Raw genomic sequence first — 23,305 nt, 5'->3', positions numbered from 1 at the left:
GTCTTAGGAATTTGCTTTTATTGAAATAGTGTGAATTTAAACCCAGGTTTATCTGTTACACTGTTAGACACGCAGCGTGTTGATTTATTTTGGTTCTGTGTTCTCTCAATTGTTTAATAGATAGGCTGCGCATGCTTCTCTTTTTTATTCTTACTAACATTATAATTTCATTATTATACATCTTGATGTCATTAAGATTTCAGTGGATTCAGTATGGTTATGAGCTAGTGGGTTAGCTACAGCTTCCCTTTTGTCCGCTTAGCAACACAAAGCTAATCAAGGCCTACCATGTGCTCAGCAGGCCATCAGGCCTGATAAACCACACCTCAGCTAGAAATCCACAAGTTAGCTTTTAGTTAGCTACGGCTAATACCCTTGTCTTTAGCAACACGTGCTCAGTAGGCCTCACCAGGCCTAACAAACACACTTTAGCTAGGCCATAGGGCCTTTAGCAAACTCACACTAGCAACACAAGGCTAAACACAGAGCTAATCCTTTGTTCTGTTTAGATAACATTATTTTGTTTAGCTACCAACAAGCTAGGCCTCCACCACGTGTAGTTAGCTACACGAGGCTAAACACATGGTCAAGTCCTACACACACACACACACACACACACACACACACCTCACTGCTTGTATATATATTGATTTATTTTATTTTTTATCTTTGTATAATAAATTCATTTATTAAACAAGCTGTGTTTATTTGTGTGAACAATATGAAGTCCCCAGTCTCCCTCGAATTCAAAAGGGTGCATATACAAGTTATGTAATATGGTAAGTGATCGTAATAATTTGGAAATGTACCATAATTTAGCTGTTTGGTAATTTATTATTAAGCACCAGGATTAATGGTATGATTCGCTAAATGATTCCCTAAATGATTCATTGAATGATTCACCAAATGATTCACTAAACGATTCATTGAACGATTCACTGAATGAGACTGATTCTATGGTATGATTCAATTCAAACGAGTCAAATTAAACGATTCAATGGGATTGATTCATTTTAATTATTGACCTTCAAAATTTAATGAGACTGATTTAACGAGATTGATCACTTAATTTCAATAACTAACTGATTGCACCCACAGTTAAATTGGTGCCTCGTGTGAGGAGATTGGTTTGTTGACTTCTGGAATATTGTTCAACAACAAATAAACTCAGTTGATTCAGCAACTGCCAAGGTATAACACAGGTGACTTTAATGGTGAATCATTAACAGTGTGTTAATCACAGAACTGAAATTCAGCTGTCAACCACAGTTAGTTGATACTGGTTTAATTGATTAGTACATTAGAGTAATATCTAATCTGAGTACTTAATATTATTAACAATCATTATTGTTAACTAATATTATTAATTGAGCTAATTAATATGAGTGAAACATTAGTGAAAGAACAAAGTAGCTAAGAAACCACAAATCAGTTATTTAGCAACTTGGATTAAATTAAATTCTAACCTAATCAACACCTAGTATTAATTTCCTTTAAGTTAATACATTTTGAACAAAATGTCGAATCTCCAATCAAGTGAGTCAGAAGGGCCCCTCCTCTCTCTTTTCGATGTTGTAGGCGATTTAGGCCAAGTCCCGGAGGATAGGAGAAATTACTTCTGTGATCTGGACCAAAAGGCTCGCTTTGATGAAATACACATAGCTGTTAGGGAACTTAAAGAGCGTACTATGACTCTCCCAGAAGGGCTATCCAAATTGTTCATGATCTACTATAAGGAAATGGAACATGTGTGTATGACCCTCGAACAAGAAAAACGAACACTAAAACGACAACTGGCCGAAGCTCAAAGGAGAGCAGAAAGCGCGGAGAGTAGCCTCGTGGGCCTGAGAGCCACACAAGATGAACTAAAGTGCGAAATAGAATGCCTCAGAGAAGAAGTGACGCAAGCACGTCGCTCAGATGAGGGATCGGCCAAACCCTCCCAAGAACAGAGTTCCACTCTGGAGGAGGAAGAACCTGAGCTTAGAACGGTAGATCAGACACCGCACTCAAGCTCAACTCGCGTGAAAGCCACGCGATCGCCATCTCGTGGCGCTGGGAGTTTTTACTTTACTCCCCACTACACCCCCTCGCGCTTCAATATCGCTGCAGCCTCTAGCACGCGGAAAACGCCGCGCTACGTACCCTCAGACTCCTCTGACGGAGAGGCCGCCTACAAGCCGAAACGCAGACATAGGCGATATGAGAGCAGCTCAAATAGCGAAGACAGCGAGGACCCCTACAGGTCAAAATCAAAACGCCTTGTCGCAGAACGCAAAACTAGGATCCGCCAAATCGACATCCTTGCGAAAGACATAGAGCATTTTGAGCCGGAAAATCATAGACACCGAAGCGTTAATGATTATTTCCGGGAAATCGAACGTAGCCTCCTGGACCTGCCAGAGGCTACGCCGCATGAAAAGGCCAGACTAGTCTGGAAAACTTTAGGTAGCAGCGTACGAGCATTCGTTGAGACCCTACCACAGTCAGTTCTCGACAACTACAAGAAAATACGTGAGTACTTGAAAGAGGAATACTCGTTGTACGAGGACGAGACTGCTGCGACGATGGGTGCCATTCTAATCAGACAGAAACAAAGCGAACACCCTCGCGAGTACTACCGTCGGCTCCGCGCGGCGTACTTTCAGGGCAGAAGCGAGCCCGGGCTAGAGGAAGATCGCAACTTCAAGTCCCTCTTCCTCCATAACCTTCACCCGTGCATCCGTAACCAAGTAACACTCACGTGTCGCCAGCGCCCCCATACTATGAGAGAAATGCGTCGCACCGCACAACTAACGTGGGAGACGTTCGTCCGACCCACGGACCGCCACGAGGATGATCCCAGAGTCCTCCGCCTATATGAGCAGGAAGGTCAGTCCTTAGGCCTAGAAGGGGGTGAAGCCCCAAACCGCGGACCCCCTTGGGCGAACCCAAACCCCGGCCACCAGACGTCGAGTCAACCCAAAGGTAACTGAAAAGGCCGACAAGCTGGAGCCAAGGGGGAACAGGGCCCCAACGCCCACGGGCAAGGTAACCGCGAATCTGGCAGTCACGGCCCTAAATCTCAGAATAGCGGACAGTCAGGGCCCCATCGCAACTCCTCTCGAAGGGAGCAGAGCCCTAAGTCAGCTACCGCTAAACAAGCCAACCAAGAGCCGCTTGGGATGGCAGAACTGAGGGCCGAACTAGCACAGATTAAACAAGCCAACCAAGAGCCGCTTGGGATGGCAGAAATGAGGGCCGAACTAGCACAGATTAGACAACTGCTGAGCGATGAGAAAGGGAAGGGTAAGCCGAGCAGAGTCAGGGACAAACCGTCAGCTTGACTAGGCCGGGACCCATCCCCACCACCACCGCGTGTCTACCTCGTGGGGTGGGGAAAAGACCCCTGCCCAATAGGCAGCGATGAGTTGAAACCACTCCCTCCAGTAGTGAAGCCTGACCCGCAGGATGCACCCCTGACGCAGTTTCTTGGAGATTTGGTTAGGAAAGGCAAAGCCAAGCGTATCTATACCCCAGTGGTGGTAGAAGGCAACGTTTCCCTCCAAGCTCTCTTGGATACCGGGTCAGAAATCACCCTGATGTGTTCCAAAGTCTTCGCAGAGGTTTCAGACACACGGCTCTCACAAGGCGACCCAATCCCAACCAAGCCCTGCAACATAAACGTAGTCAGCTTCACACAAAACAAAACCCCACAGTCGTTGGATCCCACAAAATATGCACAAACCCGTTGCGATGAGATTAGTGCGAACACCGATCAACCGAGCGCCACGCGAGATCAAAATTCTGATGAACTTCAGTCCATGTCTTGGCACACCGAGTCCGGTGTCGAAACACCTGACATCGCGACTCCCCCTAGTGGCAAAAATCTCCCTCTATCCATCAACACAGACACCCATTTCACCGCTGGTGTAATGGCTGCGCTGTGGAACATGTTAGGCGTCGAGGCGAAATTTGATATCACGCACCACCCTCAATTCTCTGGTCAGGCTGAATGAGCCGTTCAAACCATTGTGAGCATGCTGCGAAAGTATATCTCAAACCATAGTAAAATTTGGGATGTGAAACTTCCCTTGGTGCTAAGGGCCATTCGGTCCACCCCTCATTGTGCCACTGAAGTCACACCCTTTGGGATGATGACTGGGCGAGAGTCGGTTCTTCCCCCGCATCTCCTATACAAACCAGAGGCCATGAGTGTCGCGATTGCATACACCGCACATCAACATGTCGCCGACCTACGACGCCACCTACAGTCAACCTTTACAGGTGCCCAAAAGAATCTCGATTCGAGAGTAGAAGGACACAAAGCCTACTACGCCCGAATCTCAGAGAAGTTCCTACCACCCTGGTCGAGACCTTTCGATCGTGGGAAAACCGTTCCCCGTCGCGTATCACATTAGGACATCTAGGCCTAATCAAACGCTTTCATATCGATTTCCATAATCGAATCAAACCTTGTTGAACAGTCCTCACTCCAAAAGGGGGTGGACGACAGCTAGGCCCATCATGTCCACCTAGCTTGTACGCATCACTCAACCATAAGCGTACACTAACATTCCCGGTCAGACTTCACCAACCCAATGAAGTAATAACCCTTCGGTATAACATGGTAGATAAAATACTAAAATCAGTTATTACTAGTGTGTATTCATCGCAAATACACCTGGCATATAGTCTTGGCAGTGCTATCCTCACTTTTGTGAATCCACAAAACTTAGAGATGTGCACCTTCACGAAAGACATCCACTGGGTCTGCCCAGGCAACCCATACATAACACTACACACCTAGCTAGATAAGATGGTCTGTCCCCCCGACAGCTAGCCGCAGTAGCGCACGCTTTCTAGCCAGACCCCCCCACTGCTATCACCTTTCTAGAAGATTAGGTTTGCCAACCCAAACACTAATACTTCTTTTCTTCCTTCATTTCTTCTCTTTTTTTTTATGCATAAGAAATTGAACACTACATGTTTCATGTTCCATGTTTAATTTTTTTTTATGTGGTTTTGATCTAGTTAGTTAGATAATGATTATATGCCCAAATGCCCATAGTGATATGCCCAAAATGCCTCTGTCTCCAACTGTCTTACTGGAACTCACAAGTTTACACAGTCTTCGCAGGACACTATGGACTGCACAGGACAAGTCTACCTCAAGGACTATGGACACGGCGATGATACGATACGGTGCTCTCAGTGCTACGACTCCGTCATACCCCTGAGACCAAAAGGGGGACTGTAGGTATCATGCCGCCATCTTGTGTCAGAACTACAATTCCCAGTCCACTTCCGTGTGACCTACGTCACGCGTGGGCGGGATCATCTACGTCATCATACAAGGAAACATAAAACAATGGGACAACGCTTCCATCTTTGTCTCTCACGTCTGGCTTCCGATGAATCTGGATGTATAAAGAGGCGCGCTCTCCACCCAAAAAGACGTCTTCTTTCTTGCAAGATCCATCACTCAGCGCGATTTTGCTTCTTACCCTTGGCAAAGGTAAACTCTAGAGTCGCGCGATCTTTAAACTCCACCTGAGTTACAACCGGTTTACTTGCATTAGAAGTGACGTCACGACTGCAGCCCAGGCAGTTAAAAGTTAAGAAGCGATTGAATCCTTTTTAACTCAAAAGCGCTGTGCATCTGATTCTGATCAGAGACTTTTCCTCACGAACGCTGAGGTTCGGACCAAGAATCCTCTGCTTTCCACGGGAACCACCCAAGTGCTCCGCTGGACCCGAAAGTTTTCTCCGCCTCCATCACGAGCGGCTCAAGTGCTCTCACGGCGAGGCCTGAAACTACACTGGCGAATAGTTCTTCATATCTTGCTAAAGGCAGGATTAAGTAAGATTTTGGCATTTGGGCATAATTAGGATAGTCTTAGGAATTTGCTTTTATTGAAATAGTGTGAATTTAAACCCAGGTTTATCTGTTACACTGTTAGACACGCAGCGTGTTGATTTATTTTGGTTCTGTGTTCTCTCAATTGTTTAATAGATAGGCTGCGCATGCTTCTCTTTTTTATTCTTACTAACATTATAATTTCATTATTATACATCTTGATGTCATTAAGATTTCAGTGGATTCAGTATGGTTATGAGCTAGTGGGTTAGCTACAGCTTCCCTTTTGTCTGCTTAGCAACACAAAGCTAATCAAGGCCTACCATGTGCTCAGCAGGCCATCAGGCCTGATAAACCACACCTCAGCTAGAAATCCACAAGTTAGCTTTTAGTTAGCTACGGCTAATACCCTTGTCTTTAGCAACACGTGCTCAGTAGGCCTCACCAGGCCTAACAAACACACTTTAGCTAGGCCATAGGGCCTTTAGCAAACTCACACTAGCAACACAAGGCTAAACACAGAGCTAATCCTTTGTTCTGTTTAGATAACATTCTTTTGTTTAGCTACCAACAAGCTAGGCCTCCACCACGTGTAGTTAGCTACACGAGGCTAAACACATGGTCAAGTCCTACACACACACACACACACACACCTCACTGCTTGTATATATATTGATTTATTTTATTTTTTATCTTTGTATAATAAATTCATTTATTAAACAAGCTGTGTTTATTTGTGTGAACAATATGAAGTCCCCAGTCTCCCTCGAATTCAAAAGGGTGCATATACAAGTTATGTAATATGGTAAGTGATCGTAATAATTTGGAAATGTACCATAATTTAGCTGTTTGGTAATTTATTATTAAGCACCAGGATTAATGGTATGATTCGCTAAATGATTCCCTAAACGATTCATTGAATGATTCACCAAATGATTCACTAAACGATTCATTGAACGATTCACTGAATGAGACTGATTCTATGGTATGATTCAATTCAAACGAGTCAAATTAAACGATTCAATGGGATTGATTCATTTTAATTATTGACCTTCAAAATTTAATGAGACTGATTTAACGAGATTGATCACTTAATTTCAATAACTAACTGATTGCACCCACACCTCTATCTGTGTGTGTCAGTCACAGTGAAGGAAGTGTGGCCTCTGTGTATGTCAGTCTCAGTGAAGGAGGTGTGGCCTCTATCTGTGAGTGTGAGTCTCAGTGAAGGAGGTGTGGCCTCTGTGTGTGTCATTCTCAGTGAAGGAGTTGTGGCCTCTGTGTCAGTCTCAGTGAAGGAGGTGTGGCCTCTGTGTATGTTCATCCCAGTGAAGGAGGCATGGCCTCTGTGAGTGTGAGTCTCAGTGAACGAGGTGTGGCTTCTGTGTGTGTCAGTTTCATTGAAGGAGGCGTGGCCTCTGTGTCAGTCTCAGTGAAGGATGTGTGACCTCTTTGTATGTTCGTCCCAGTGAAGGAGGCGTGGCCTCTGTTAGTCTCATTGAAGGAGACATGGCCTCTGTGTGTGTCAGTCATTCTCAGTGAAGGAGGCATGGCCTCTTTGCTTGGAAATAATCAACTGATGGTATGCTGTTATGAGGCAGAGTTACTGTTTTCACCCTAACATTGAATAGTTTCCTATAACAGCACATCCCCAAGTGTTTTATTCCTCTTAAACCACAGGAACTGGCCAATGGCTTGTCTCTGTGAATGAATGAGGGCATTAATCTAAACCTGTGATGTACAGCTACACTACTGTCAGAGCTGCTGTTATAGAGAATTAATCAACACTTTCTGACCAATCACAATCCAGAATTCAACAGCGCTGTGGTATACAGACATAAATTTGGACTTACCATTGATGCAAACCTCATGTGGCTCACATAGATCATCCTCAAAGAGGCAGCCTGAAAGCACACACATACACAGTGTTAATGAGACGTGACGTTTTATTCATTCCTGTAATTTTCTAAATGTAATCAGAGTTAAACTCGGCTGTGTGACTCAAATCTTAAACTCACATACACACCCTTCAGACATTCTGTACACATCGTTATCGTGCCTGCAGTGAGAGAAACACACTGAACCTAAAGCAAGGTCACACGTTCACTCAGCTCTGTTCTCTCTCCAAACATCTTACACAACTATTCACCCATATTCTATTAAAGCTGAGAAATATCCGTTTACGCTGTCTCAGAAACTTCATGTTGTTTAGGTCTGAGGATGATGAGGACTTTGAGCTCATCTTCCTGCAGCAGGACAGAAGATGATTTGTTCAGAACTACACTGAGAGGAGACATGAATAAAACCACAAGTGAAAAATGTGCAGAATGTTACTGCAACCTTCATCAGTGTGCTAGAGAGAAACAGCTATTAATAGTGTCTTTGTATACAGTGAGTTCTGAAACAGAGTCAACTAACTAACTAACTAACTAACTAACTAACTAACTAACTAACTAACTAGGTGTAGTAAACTATACTACACTGAACTACTACTGCTAATAAATAGGGCTGAATATGAGAAGGGGTGAAACTCAGGTAAAAACAAACAGACAAATGAATGAATTAATTAATGAATGAATGAGTAGATGGAGGGATAGATAGATGCATGGTTGAATAGGTGGAAGAATAGTTGGATGAATAGGTGGATGGATGCATGTATGGATGGATGAGTAGGTGGATGAATAAGTGGATGGATGGATGAATAGGTGGATGGATGGATAGGTGAATGGATGAATAGGTGGATGGATGGATGGATGGATGGATGGATGGATGGATGGATGGATGGATGGATGGATGGATATGTGTATGGATGGATGGATGGATGGATGGATGAATAGGTGTATGAATGGATGGATGGATGGATGGATGGATGGATGGATGGATGGATGGATGGATGGATAGGTGGATGGATGGATGGATGGATGGATGGATGGATGGATGGATGGATGGATTATATGTGTATGGATGGATGGATGGATGAATGGATAGGTGGATGAATAGGTGGATGGATGGATGGATGCATGGATGGATGGATGAATAGGTTGATGGATGGACAGGATGATGGATGGATGGATGGATGGATGGATGGATGGATAGGTGGATAAATAGGTGAATGGATGGATAGGTGGATGGATGGATGGATGGATATGTGTATGGATGGATGGATGGATGGATGGATGGATGAATAGGTGTATGAATGGATGGATGGATGGATGGATGGATGGATGGATGGATGGATAGGTGGATGGATGGATGGATGGATGGATGGATGGATGGATGGATGGATGGATTATATGTGTATGGATGGATGGATGGATGAATGGATAGGTGGATGAATAGGTGGATGGATGGATGCATGGATGGATGGATGAATAGGTTGATGGATGGATAGGATGATGGATGGATGGATGGATGGATGGATGGATGGATGGATAAATAGGTGAATGGATGGATAGGTGGATGGATGGATAAGTGGATGGATGGATGAATAGGTGGATAGATTGATGGATGGATGAACAGGTGAATGAATAGGTGGATTGATGGATGGATGGATTTATAGATGGATGGATGCATGGATGGATGGATGAATAGGTGGAGGAATAGATGGATGGAGGAATCAATGAAATGAGTACACAGTCACCTTCTCACACAGTTTCTTAGACAGCACGGATGCAGCATAAAAATATCTCTTCTATTAAACATTCATACATTCTCTAACACACACACACACACACAGAGGGCCGATGAGTGCAGACACATTCATTCAAAGCAGTTTCCCGTCTCAGAGAGGACAGGACAGATACAACAGGGGAAGGGTGTGAATCAGTGTGTGTGTGTGTGTGTGTGTGTGTGTGTGTCTTCAGTGATAAAAATACAACAGGGAGTACAAGAAGCTCCCAAGAGGACATGAACAAATTAGAACTCTCTCTCTCTCTCTCTCTCTCTCTCTCAGATCTACCAAACCTACAGGTCAGTTCTGGTCACCCTAATACACACACACACACACACACACACACACACACACAGTATTAGAGTTGTAATGGTTTTGTTTTCTCAGTCAGCTGGTCAGTAGCAGGTGAGAGAAGAATGAAGTGATGATCAGCGGTGAGATCTGCGTCAGAGGCTGATTCTGGACACGTGTAATTAGATTAATTAATCTAATCTAATCTAATCTAATCTAATCTAATCTAATTAATTAATTAATTAATTAATTAATTAATTAATTAGATTAGATTAGATTAGATTAGATTAGATTAGATTAGATTAGATAGAACTTTATTGATCCCTTTGGGAGGGTTCCCTCAGGGAAATTAAAATTCCAGTAGCATCATTACAGGATAAACAGAGAATAGAAATAGAGAAAAACTTCTAGATAAATTAAATTAGGTATTTGCATATACAAATATAAAAGAGAATAAGAATAAGATATGGGGAAGAGGAAGGAAAAAAGTCCAACAGAAGAGGTAATGCACATTATATTGCACATTATATTACACATTGTCCAGTATTGCTTATTGTCAGGCTAGGCTACTGCTCCTTCCCATCCTCTGTCCTCCTGTTACCCCTCCTCCATCCCAGAGAGGAGTTGTACAGTCTGATGGCATGAGGGACAAAGGAGTTTTTAAGTCTGTTAGTCCTGCACTTGGGAAGGCGCATTCTGTCACTGAACAGGCTCCTCTGGTTGCTGATGACGGTGTGCAGAGGGTGACTGGCATCGTCCATGATGTTCAGTATTTTGTCCATAGTCCTCTTCTCTGCCCCCATCACCAGAGAGTCCAGCTTCATGCCGACCACAGAGCCGGCCCGCCTGATCAGTTTGTCCAGCCTGGATGTGTCCTTCTTGGATGTGCTGCCCCCCCAGCACACCACGGTGTAAAACAGGATACTAGTGACCATGGACTGATAGAACATCCACAGGAGTTTCCTGCAGATGTTAAAGGACCGCAGCCTCCTCAGGAAGTATAGCCTGCTCTGTCCCTTCCTGTACAAGTGGTTGGTGTTGGAAGTCCAGTCCAACTTGCTGTCCAGCCACAGCCCGAGGTACTTGTAGGAATCCATAGCCTCCACCTCGACTCCCTCGATCAGAACTGGTCGTGACCTTGGTCTGGACCTCCCAAAGTCAATGACCAGCTCCTTGGTCTTTGAGGTGTTGAGCTGCAGATGGTTTCTGTTGCACCACACAGCAAAGTCCCTCACCAGGCTCCTATACTCCTCCTCTCTGTCGTCCCTGATACACCCCATGATGGCTGTGTCATCGGCAAACTTTTAGTCAAGTCAAGTCATTTATTTATATAGCACATATAAAAATAACAGGGGTTGAGCCAGAGTGCTTCACGAAAAAGTTAGCTAAGAAGTCTTAACATGGGCAATAAGACCATACATCTACATAAGATTATATGTGGTTATTGGTAGCACAACAACAACAACAAAAATAAGTAATAAAATAAAACCAGATGTCAGTCTGAATTAAAAGCAAGTGAGAAAAAATAGATATTAAGATTGGATTTAAAAGAGGTAATTGTAGGGGAGGATTTGATGCGTGGAGAGAGGGTATTCCAAAGCTTTGGAGCAGCTACAGAGAAAGCTCGGTTACCATGGGTTTTGAGGCATGAACGTGGGACGGTAAGGAGTGATTGATTTTGTGACCTGAGTGACCTGGGTGAAGAGTGTAGGAGCAGAAGTTCAGAAATGTATGGTGGGGCTAAACCATTAACAGCTTTAAAAACAAAAAGTAAAATTTTAAACTCAATTCTGAATTTAACTGGAAGCCAGTGGAGCTGAGCTAAAATCGGCGTAATGTGTTCCCTCATTTTTGTGTTGGTAAGGAGCCTGGCAGCAGTATTCTGTACAGACTGGAGTTTGTTGAGATTTAATTATGACATACATATGTACAGAGAATCTCATCTCATCTCATTATCTCTAGCCGCTTTATCCTGTTCTACAGGGTACAGAGAATTACAGTAGTCTAAACGGGAGGAAATGAATGCATGAATGACTGTTTCAAGGTCTGTTGGGGATAGAATGGGTTTCAGCTTGGCTATGGTTCTTAATTGATAGAAGCTGCCTTTAACCACCCTACTGACTTGCTTGTTGAAATTTAAGGAGTTGTCTAGTAGAACGTCCAGATTTCTGACTATGCTATGTAGGTTTGACGAATGAGGACCAAGTGTTTTACTAAGGCTAGCGACAGAGGAGGAGGAGCCAAATAAAATGATTTCAGTTTTTCCTTTAATTAAGTTGCAAAAAGTTGCATGCCATCCAAGATTTAATATCCTCAAGACAGCTAAACAGTTTGTTGAGGGTGGAAGTGCAATTTAGAGTGAAGGGCAGGTAGAGCTGTGTATCATCGGCATAGCAGTGATATTGAATGTTATGCTTCTTGAGGATAGAGCCCAGGGGCAGCATGTAAAGGGAGAAAAGCAGGGGGCCTAGAATGGATCCTTGGGGAACACCTTATTTACTTGCAGCAGTAGAGGAAGACTGGCTGCCTACTTTAACACAAAAGGTTCTATCCTCCAAATAGGACCTAAACCAGTTCAGGACTGGGCCTTGCAGTCCTACTTTGCCATGTAGGCGCACCAACAGAATATTGTGGTCTATAGTGTCATATGCAGCACTGAGGTCAAGCAGGAGAAGGATGGCACATGAACCAGAGTCTATGGCGAGCAAGATGTCATTATGCACTTTAAGTAAGGCAGACTCTGTGCTGTGAAGGGCTCTGAAGCCTGACTGAAATTTTTCCAAAATGTTAAAGTTGTTTAGGTGGAAGGAAAGCTGCTGGAAAACCACTTTTTCTAAAATCTTAGAGAAAAATCGTAGTTTAGAGATGGGTCTACAGTTTTTGGGGTCATTGGGGTCCAGACTGGGCTTTTTTAACAGAGGCTGGACTACTGCATGCTTAAAGCTAGAGAGGACAATACCAATAGCTAGTATAATGGAGCAGAGTGTACTAAAAACTTCCTTGAAGAGTCGAGAGGGCATTATGTCAGAGGGACAAAAGGAAGGCTTCAAATGAGACACTATATCAGACAGCTGAGAAGAGGATACCAGAGAGAACAGCTGAAAGGGGCTGACTGGCTCAAGAGTCTCTGGTGGAGCAGAGTTTACAGGTGAGATATTAAATCTGATTTTGTCAATTTTTTCAATGAAGAATTCTAAAAATTCCTCGCAGGTAATTGATGTGTCATCAGGGTTTACAGTAGGGTTAAGGAATGAATTTATTGTTTTAAAATGTACCCTAGGCCTGTGAGCCTGGGTGTTAATCAACTGAGCAAAAATAATCAGCCTTTGCTTCCTTAACAGAGAGTTGATAAAGCTTTAAATGCTATTGGAAGATTTCAAAGGAGACTTGGAGTTTATCTTGTTTCCACTTTCGCTCTTCCCTTCTACAGGCTCGACAGAGGGCATGAGTGGAGTCATTTAGCCAGGGTATGGTGATATTGATCTTGGGCCATTTTAATTTTAAGGGGGCTATCTGACCCAAGGTATGGGAGCAGGACCGATTAAAAAGAGAGACCAGTTCTTCTATGTCAGTAAAGGAAAAAGGATCAGGAGAATGAGAGGGGAGAGTGAGCTCAAAGAGGTCAGAAAAATGTGAGGCTGTAGCAGAGTTAATGGAATGGGCAAAGTGATAGGGTTGAGGAGGGGGAAGGGGGAGGGAGGGCCAACAAGACTCAAACTCTATCAAGAAATGGTCGGACACAGCAGTGTTAGTGATATCAACTTTTGCAATACAAAGACCCAGTGACAGGACCAGGTCCAGTGTGTGACCTCTCAGATGTGTGGGGCCAGAAACTGACTGAGTTAGATTGAAGGAATCAATCAGATTTAAAAATGCCTTTACCATCGGCTTGGTGGGACAGCAAATATGAATGTTGAAATCTCCCAAAATCAGTAATTTCTCAGAGCGAGAGGCCATAAAGGACAGGAGGTCAGAAAACTCTTGTAAGAAACTGCTACTGGCTTTAGGGGGTCTATACACCAGAGCACATAAAATTGGGGAGTGTGCATTAACCAGTAACAACTGAACTTCAAAAGCAGAATAAGTTTGAGTGGGCAGAAACCTACACTTGTACGACTTATTAAACACTGTTGCCAGACCACCACCACGACCTGAAACCCTGGGAGAGTTTAAAAAGCCACAGTGGGGCGGACATAATTCAACAAAAGAGGACAAATCACCAACCCTAAGCCATGTTTCAGTTATAAAAAGAAAGTCCAGCTTTCGGGATGTAATAAAATCATTGAGGATAAAGGTCTTAGTTGCTACAGACCTAGCATTTATTAGAGCAAATTTAACCGGTGGTGGTTGCAATGTCTGTTTAGACAAGATTGTCCCATAAAAGCTTAAATGGGTGAAGATTCATCAAGTTCATTCCATCACTTGAGTAGCGTGTTTTGACAGGGGGGCGAAGAGTCCAGTGAACTGGAATGGGGGCCACTTGAGTAGCAGTAGAGGGCGACGGCAGCAGAATGAGATTTTGGAGGTTTATGCCAGCCTCTACACATCGCCTAGTTGACGAGTGAGAGGAGAGGAGGCTGGGGATGGCGCTGTCAATTTGGAATGCTTGATGAATTTACGACGGCAGCCCCGATACACATCCCGGGGCTGCTGACAAGCGATGCCCAACATGACGCATAGTTTGTGGACACCAGCCGGTAGACAGAGAAAGGATGAGTTGAGATTCAACAGTTCAGCAGTAAAGTATGATAAATCCATCGTGAGATGCGACGGAGTGTGGGGGTTGCAGGCAGCAATAATAATCCACAGAGTCCTAAGAATGACGAGGATGCTAATGGCAGGTAGAAGACACATTTTAACTCTCCATGGATCTCCAGGCTAAACCAGCAGAGCTCGACAGCCAAGTTTGAAAAACCTCGATAGGCCAACTGCCTGATACTACAGATAGATAGGCTAACAGCAAGATCAATCAGTGGAGGCAGGGGAAGCTCCCAAATCTGATTTAGATGCTATGGCCAGCCTAGCGTACAGCAGTGAGGAAGGTGAAACTTACACACACGTACGCCGGGAAAAATCTGCAATGATCACAGCAGAGAGGGCTCGAGTTAGGCTGGAGACGCTGGAGCCCCAGGCGAGAGTTGCGTGCAGGATTGCAGGTTAGTCCGATTTAGTATGTAGTAGATGGTAGAAGGTTTAATCCAAAGCAAGTCAGAAATCTGTAATAACAAGATAATCCACTCAGATCCAGTCATCAAGTTAAAAGAAGTGCAGACATAACAGACAAAAACAAACAGCAGACCGGTGAGCAGCAGCAGCAGCCAACAAACGCACCAGCGTACACTCCCAGCATGACTACGGTAGCCTACGGAGTTGTCCCATCAGACAGGGACAACTTGCACTGAGCAAGTCCTCACTTCTGAATGTGACGCAGCTCCGAGTTGTAGCAGAAGTCCGTGGTGTACAGGGTGAAGAGAAGAGGGGCCAGTACCATGCCCTGGGGTGCTCCGGTGCTGCTAATCACAGTGTCAGATGTGATGTCCTTCAGCCTGATATACTGCGGCCTGTCAGTGAGGTAGCTGGAGATCCAGGTGACCAGGCAGGGGTCCACTCACATCCTGTTCAGTTTGTCCTGAAGCAATAGGGGCTGGATGGTGTTGAAGGCACTCGAGAAGTCCAAGAAGAGGATCCTCACTGTGCCATTTCCCTTATCCAGATGCGAGTGGGCTCAGTGTAACAGGTAGAGGATGGCATCTTCCACACCAACACCTGCCCAGTACACAAACTGCAGACAGTCCTGGGCATGTTGCACCTGGGGGCTGAGGAGGCTGAGGAAGAGCTGCTCCAATGTCTTCATCAGATGTGAAGTGAGTGCCACCGGTCAGAAGTCGTTCAGCTCGCTGGGCCGGTTCTTCTTGGGAACTGGAATGATGCATGATGTCTTCCAGAGGGTGGGCACTCTCCCCAGCTACAGGCTGAGGTTGAAAATGTGTTGGACTGGTTCACCCAGTTCAGCAGCGCAGGTCTTCAGTAGTCAGGGACACACCTTGTCCAGGCCTGCTGCTTTCCTGGGGTGAAGCTTCCTCAGTTGACCTCTGACCTGGTCTGCAGTAATGCATGGAGGAGTCTGTATTGAGGTGGGGGAGGAGGGGGCTGCTGTGATGACTGGGTGGAGGTGTGTTGAGGGAAGAAGGAGAGATGGCTGCAGTGAGGGGGAGGGTGGGGGGGACATGGGCTGGTTGAACCGGTTGAAGAAATCATTCAACTCATTCACCCTCTCCACTGTCCCCTCAATGACTCTGGTCTTTGTGTTGTGGCCTGTGATGGTTTTCACACCTTCCCAGACCTCCCTCATGCTGTTCTCCTTCAGCTTCTGCTCCATCTTTCTCCTGTAGCTGTCCTTAGCTTCCCTCATGCAGCATTTCACCTCCTGCTGTGCTGCTTTCATCACCTCCCTGTCCCTGTTCCTGAAGGAGGTGACTTTCTTCCTGTTGAGGACAACTTTGGCTTCCTGTGTTACCCATGGCTTGTTATTAGGGTAACACCATACAGTCTTAGCAGGGGAAACCACATCTACACAGAAGTTGAGGTAATCTGTCAGACAGTATGTTAGCCCCTCTATGTCCTCACAGTGTGGGCAAAGCAACACATCCTAGTCTGTGGTGTCATAGTAGTCTCTGAGGACATCTTCCATTTCAGGGGACCACCTCCTGATGGAGCTAGTTGTTGCAGGCTGCCTTTGGACCAGGGGGGTGTACTTCGGCTGTAGATGAACCAGGTTGTGGTCAGACTTCCCTAGTGGGGGGAGGGGTGTGACTCTGTATGCATCCCTCACATTAGCATATAGCAAGTCAATTGTCCTGTTGTTCCTAGTTGGACAGTCCACAGCCTGGTAAAAAGAAGCCAAAGTAGAGTCCAAAGTACAGTAGCATGATTAAAGTCCCCAGAAATGATGATAAATGCCTCAGGGTGCTGTGTCTGCAGCCTTGCTGTGACAGAGTGAATCCTCTCACATGTAGCGGCTGCGTCTGCCCTCGGAGGGATGTAAACACAGATGGTGATCACATGACTGAACTGTCTTGGCAGATAATATGGCCGCAGGCTAATGGCTAGCAGCTCCAAGTCCGGGCAACATAAGACTGTCTTTACGGAGATATGTCCCAGGTTACACCAGCAGTTGTTCACGTAAACGATGAGTCCCCCACCTTTGCCTTTCCCGCATGCTTTAGTGTCTCTGTCAGCTCTCACAGCAGTGAATCCCTGCAGGTCCATGTTAGCATCCAGTACAAGGTGCATTAGCCATGTCTCTGTAAAAATAAATAAGTTGCTCTCCCGGTAAATCCGTTGGTTGTTCAGTGTGGATAGCTCGTCAACCTTATTCGGCAGCAAGTTCACATTCCCCATGATAACGGAGGGGATGGATGGTTTGTAGCGCCGCCGGTTGTCTGCTAGCCTAGCCTTTAGCTTAGCCCCGGCTTTGCAGCCCCTGGGTTTCCTCCTCAGCTCCGCCGGGATGGGGTGTCGTATCCCAGCTCGTCCCATTGTTTTCAGGGCCAGCAGCTCCTCTCTCGAATAAGAGAGAAAACTGGTTCCTGGTTGCGTGTTAAAGTTAAAAATATCCATGGGATATGAATAAAAACACACTATGTCTTCGTAAGAAAAGCAGAAAGTAAAAAGGTGGAAAAAAGAGGTTAAAAGAGCTAAAAACTACAGAGCTACTAGAGAGGCAGCTGTCTCACACAGCACCCCACACCCTTTTTTTGCAGGAAAGCATTGCAGTGAGACGTGTGTTTGACCGTCATCGGCTACAGCACACTGGAAAGTGGATACAAGAGCACTGAAATTATTTACTTTAATAACTTATTTAATTAACTCTTTCTTTATCTATTAAATACACAGGAAACGGGTGCTGGGGTTTAATTAGCGGAGAGCCTTCACCAGAGAGTCACTTCAGTCTAGGGCTTTCAAAAGTGCACAGCCGAGTGTGTTCCTGCTACATTACATTCAACTCGGAATGCTAATTACGGAGAGCTCCGTGATCCACGCTGATTGGAATCCTGAGCGATAAACTCCGGAGTAATCACACAGCTTTAAAGCAATAACAAACTCAACAATTAACCAGATGTGTGAAGCAGACTGTGCCTTTTTAACAGTTCAACCCTTTATACCCAAACTGAACGTCTTTTCTGGGTCCCAGAAAAATGTGAATAAATTAATAGTGTGAGGGAAAAAGTACATAAGAAAGCAAATAAATATTATGAAAAAATCTACAAGGAAGGGGAGTGTGATGGTGCTGATGGTGGTATCAGTGTGAAAGTTGAAGCTTTTGATGTGTTTGAAAAGAGGAAGTGAGAGAGCTGGACAGACTAAAGGACTAAAGTGCCGCCTGCCACATCGCTCTCTTCAGGCAAAGATGAAGCCTAATGTTTCAGGACCATCAGGTCCTGCTAAGAAGTTCACATGTACAATTTAGTAACTATGGTTTCATCTTATCCTGTCATATACGTGCTCTTGGTAAACGTGTTTAGAGAAGTTACAAATAAAAATAAAGCTTGGAAGGAAGAAGCAGAGATCATGGGCACCTCTGGTGAGCATAAATAACTAGTACAGTGTTTTACTAATCTAATCTAAGAACAAAACGGGATGAGTTACTCATGTGAATGTGGTTCCTCCCAAAGTTTTTTTTTCACCATTAGCTCAATTATTCACCTTTTCCATGTCACCTCGATCAGTAAAGATCTGCTCTAAGATGTTTCTTTCCAGCTTTCTGAAGGACAGACCAGGACAAGTACCAGGACCAGGACTATGAATAGGACCAGGTCCAGGATCAGGAACAGGACTTGGATCAGGTCTAGCATCAGGACTAGGACCAGGACAAGTACAAGGAACAGGAACAGGATTATAACTTGGATAAGGACAAGGATTAGATTCAAGATCAAAGATTCAAAGATTATTTATTGTCAATTCACTATATATCCAGGACATATAGGAGAATCGAAATGCCGTTTTTCTCTCACCTTACTTTAAAAAAAAAAATAGATAAAGATTACACACACACACACACACACACACAAACAATATATATAAATATAGATAATATAGATAAAAATTAAGAAAAAACAATATATATAAATATAGATAGATAGATAGATAGATAGATAGATAGATAGATAGATAGATAGATAAAAAATACACTCTAAAATCAATGTACAAAATAGCAGTAGTGCAATACAGTACAATAACGGAGAAGGTGCTAGAAGAGCAGCTTATGAGGTGTATATGACATTAGTGCAAATGGGCAATAGCAGCAGATACAGCAGTAATGCTAATGTTGTGGTGTGATGTGCAAACGAATGAGTAATGCTAATGATTGTGGTGTGATGTGCAAACGGATGAGGTAGTTTACTTGTGTGAATGAATGTGTTACAGACCAGGGGTCGGGGGTAGGTAGTGGATAGAGTTCAACAACCTGACAGCCTGGTAGATGAAGCTGGTTAGCAGTCTTGTGGAGCGGGTCCAGAGGCTCCGGTACCTTTTCCCTTAGGGCAGAAGGTACCGGAGCCTCCGGGCCTGCTCCACAAGCCTGCTAAACAGCTTCATCCACCAGGCTGTCAGGTTGCTGAACTCTATCGACCAGGACCAGGAATATGAATCGGACCAGTTGCAGGACCAGGATTAGGAATAGGACCAGGATAAGGACCAGGATCAGTACTTGGATCAGGTCTAGGAATAGGACTAGGACCAGGACCAGCCCAGATCAAGTTATGTCTTCAGGAAGTCAAGGCAAAGTCAAAGCAAGACAGAGCTGAGGATAAACCCTTTACTTCAGCTAATCAGCTTCACTCATGCACTGCACCAGAAAAAGGAATTATTACTGTCATGTGTCTGTGAAAAGACAACACAAATATTATCTCTTAAAAACTCACAGTCAAGAGCAAGGACATATTTACTATTCGAGAAAGAAAGAAAATCAGACAGAAAGAACAACTTCCTTCTCTTGAAAACAAATTGTGTGTGTGTGTGTGTGTGTGTGTGTTTACAGGTTAATGATGTGTTCACAAAGGTTGGTGAATTTTCATATAAGGGGAAAAAAATGCCTGACCTGAATTTCGAGGAAGGTGCGATTTCACACAATAATAACCCACCCACACACACACACCTATTACACGAGTACACTCTCACAGCAAACACCACCTTTCCATGCATCGTCCTCTTTAACATTACACTGTGTAATATAAACCCTTACACCACAGCGCTGCTGGATTCTGGACACTGATTGAATCAGAAGGTGTTGATTAATTCTCTATAACAGCAGCTCTGAGAGTAGTGCAGGTTTATATTAATGCCCTTGTTCTAATACATTATTGTTTCTATAGCAACATTGTTTCATTCACACGGACTCAGACTGTGGACGCTCCACATAAACAGATGAAAACACGTGTAATCGTTGATACGGTGGCGAAGAAAGAAAGAAAGAAAGAAAGAAAGAAAGAAAGAAAGAAAGAAAGAAAGAAGATTACCGTTTATGGAATTAGCAGTAAAATGAGACAGAAGTGTTTAAAGTTATTATTATATTACAGAGAAGTGAGACAAGTGATGGCATGGTGATAAATGATAAATGTCTATTTTAATCTGATTCCAGTTCAACAGTTCCAGTTATTAAAAGCTCATTTTTGTTTTATTTTGCAGTCTTTAGCTCCTGTGTGTTTTTATTGAATATATTTAGCTGGACATTTGAGAAACACTCTGGTTTAATGTTATATAGGGACAGCTGCCATGCCCGTAGCCATAGCAACCATCTTCCCACCCTTTCACAACCAGTTTGAAACACCCAATCTCTGAACTCGATGCCATGTTTTATCTCCGCCCCTTCCTCTGACTCTCTGTAACGGTATTGGATACAGAGGATACCGAATACCAGGTACAGTGATGTTACGACTGCTTTAAATCAGCAAAAGAAACGAATTCCGTTCTCTCTGGCTGTGGAGTTGCGCTCTGGCATGGCCTCCACATGTGAAAGGAAGGCCGATGCATTTGGCGCTACAGAAGGACTGAGAACAAAGAACCAGCTATTGATACCGGACTTTAGCCAAAGTTCAATGTGCTTGACCTTCACAGAGTTGCAACGATAATTGAACTGGTTAATTACTGCCCTACGCAGTACTTAAAAAAGGAAAGAGGCGACCGGCCCCTTTTCTTTTCTTTTTTTAATGTCGATGAAATCATAAGCAAGACTCCTCCTAGATCATCGCACGCCCGACGAGACGCCAAGGGTCTCCAGCTGACGAGCTGCGGAAGGAGCAAAAGCATCTTCTCTCCAGATCTGCGTTCCATGCTATCTCGGATCAGAAGGCTCACTTCAGTACCGTCTTCTCACGGATAACAGAAGGCACACTTCCAATTGCTAATGAGAGCGATCACCCCGAGTAAGGGACAAAACCGTCTTCTTCCCGAATCGGAGAAGACACACTTCCAATCGCTAACGAGTAAGGCTGGCATCTGGGCAAAGTTTGTTAGTTTTTACTTGCATCTGGGCAAAGTTTGTTAGTTTTTACTTGGTTCACCAGAGAGGTACGTGAGCTCCTGAGAGCACAGAATACTGCTTTCAAGTCCGGGGACAAAGTAGCTCTTAGAACTGCTAGGGCCAACTTGAACCGGGGCATGAGAGCAGCCAAGCATGCCTATGGACAGAAAATCCAATCACACTTCACTGACACAAAAGACCCCAGATGCCTATGGCAAGGCATCCAGTCAGTACCTGATTACAGGCCAATACCCCCACTGTGTGAGGACAGCACAGACTTCCTAAACTCACTTAACACCTTCTTCAGCCGGTTTGAAGAAAACAACACCACCACACCAACAAAAGCCCCTCACTGCTCGGACAATGTAACACTTCACCTGGACCCTGCTGACATGTGGAGGACCCTTCAAAAGGTGAACCCCAGGAAAGCTGCTGGTCCTGACAATATACCTGGGCATGTGCTTAGAGACTGTGCTGACTCACTTACAGATGTTCTCACAGATATCTTCAACACCTCTCTGAGCCAAGCCATCTTACCAGCATGCTTCAAAGCCACCACCATCATACCGCTACCCAAGAAATCCCCAGCCACAACACTGAACGACTACCGGCCCATAGCACTCACTCCCATCATGATGAAGTGCTTTGAAAGGCTGGTCAAGGCCCATATAACATCCAGCCTACCCACCACATTTGACCCATTCCAGTTTGTATACCGTCCCAAACGCTCCACTGATGACGCCATAGCAACAGCACTTCACATCAGCCTGGCTCATCTGGAAAACAAAAACAGTTAAGTGCAGATGCTGTTCATCGACTTCAGCTCCACCTTCAACACAGTCATCCCACAACACCTGGTGAATAAACTCAGTGCTATAGGCATCAGCACCCCGCTATGCAACTGGCTACTGGACTTTCTCACCAACAGACCACAGACCGTAAGAGTTGGCAGAAACTCCTCAGAGACCACCATCATGAACACTGGGGTCCCCCAGGGATGTGTGCTGAGTCCTCTGCTGTTCACACTGATGACCCATGACTATTGTGCCAGACACAACTCGAACCACATCATCAAGTTTGCAGATGACACAAGAGTGGTGGGCCTCATCAGCAACAATGACGACTCAGCCTACAGAGAGGAGGTACACCAACTCATCAACTGGTGTGACATCAACAATCTACACCTCAATGTCAATAAAACAAAGGAAATAACTGTGGACTTCAGGAAAAATCACGTCACACACACCCCTCACCATCAATGGCAGTGCTGTGGAATCAGTGAAAAACACCAAGTTCCTGGGGGTGCACATCACAGAAGACCTGACATGGACAACTAACACCACCTCCCTTGTCAAGAAAGCACAGCAATGCCTCCACTTCCTATGCAGGATGAGGAGAGCCGACCTCCCCCCTTCTGCACTCACCACCTTCTACAGGGGTGCCATTGAGAGCATCCTCACCAGCAGTCTCTCAGTCTGGTATGGCAGCTGCCCTGTTGCTGACCAGAAGGCCCTATAGAGGGTGGTGAGGACAGCAGAGAAGATCACCAGATCAGCCCAACCATCCATCCAGGACCTATATTCATCCCGCTGCCGCAAAAGAGCCATCAACCTCATCAAAGACCCCACCCACCCTGCACACGAACTGTTTACCCTCCTACCACCTGGCAAGCGCTACAGCAGCATGCGTTGCAGGACTACCAGACTCAGCAACAGCTTTTTCCCACAGGCCATCAGACTGCTCAACTCACTCATGAAAACTCCAAGAACTTAACCCCACACACACACAAAAGTCCAGCAAACTGTCTAAACAGTAAACTCAATGTCTATACAATGCTCTTTATATGCACATATGCCAATATTCTTTTTTGCACAAGAACATACAAGTTTACAATACTTATTTATCTCCATGCTGCTATTCTGCACTTTACCATTGTTGCGGGGTTCTTTCAAAAACCCAAAAAAAAAAAAAAACAGGCTCAGTC

The 23,305-nt window shown here is 44.7% G+C and overlaps 1 protein-coding gene across 1 annotated transcript in view; it reads right to left on the bottom strand.

Annotated features, from left to right (window-relative positions):
- ptprn2 (protein tyrosine phosphatase receptor type N2) overlaps positions 1-23,305 on the bottom strand; it is a 573,154-nt gene that overhangs the window by 500,057 nt on the left and 49,792 nt on the right. Inside the window, exon 2 of the mRNA XM_060920656.1 lies at positions 7,693-7,743. Coding sequence (XP_060776639.1) covers positions 7,693-7,743 — 51 coding nt within the window. The remainder of the gene's footprint in view (positions 1-7,692; positions 7,744-23,305) is intronic.

Source organism: Neoarius graeffei, chromosome 1, assembly GCF_027579695.1.
Source record: "Neoarius graeffei isolate fNeoGra1 chromosome 1, fNeoGra1.pri, whole genome shotgun sequence".
NCBI lineage: Eukaryota > Metazoa > Chordata > Actinopteri > Siluriformes > Ariidae > Neoarius > Neoarius graeffei.
Note: the sequence above shows the minus strand (reverse complement) of the source record. Positions and strands in the feature narration are given on the sequence as shown.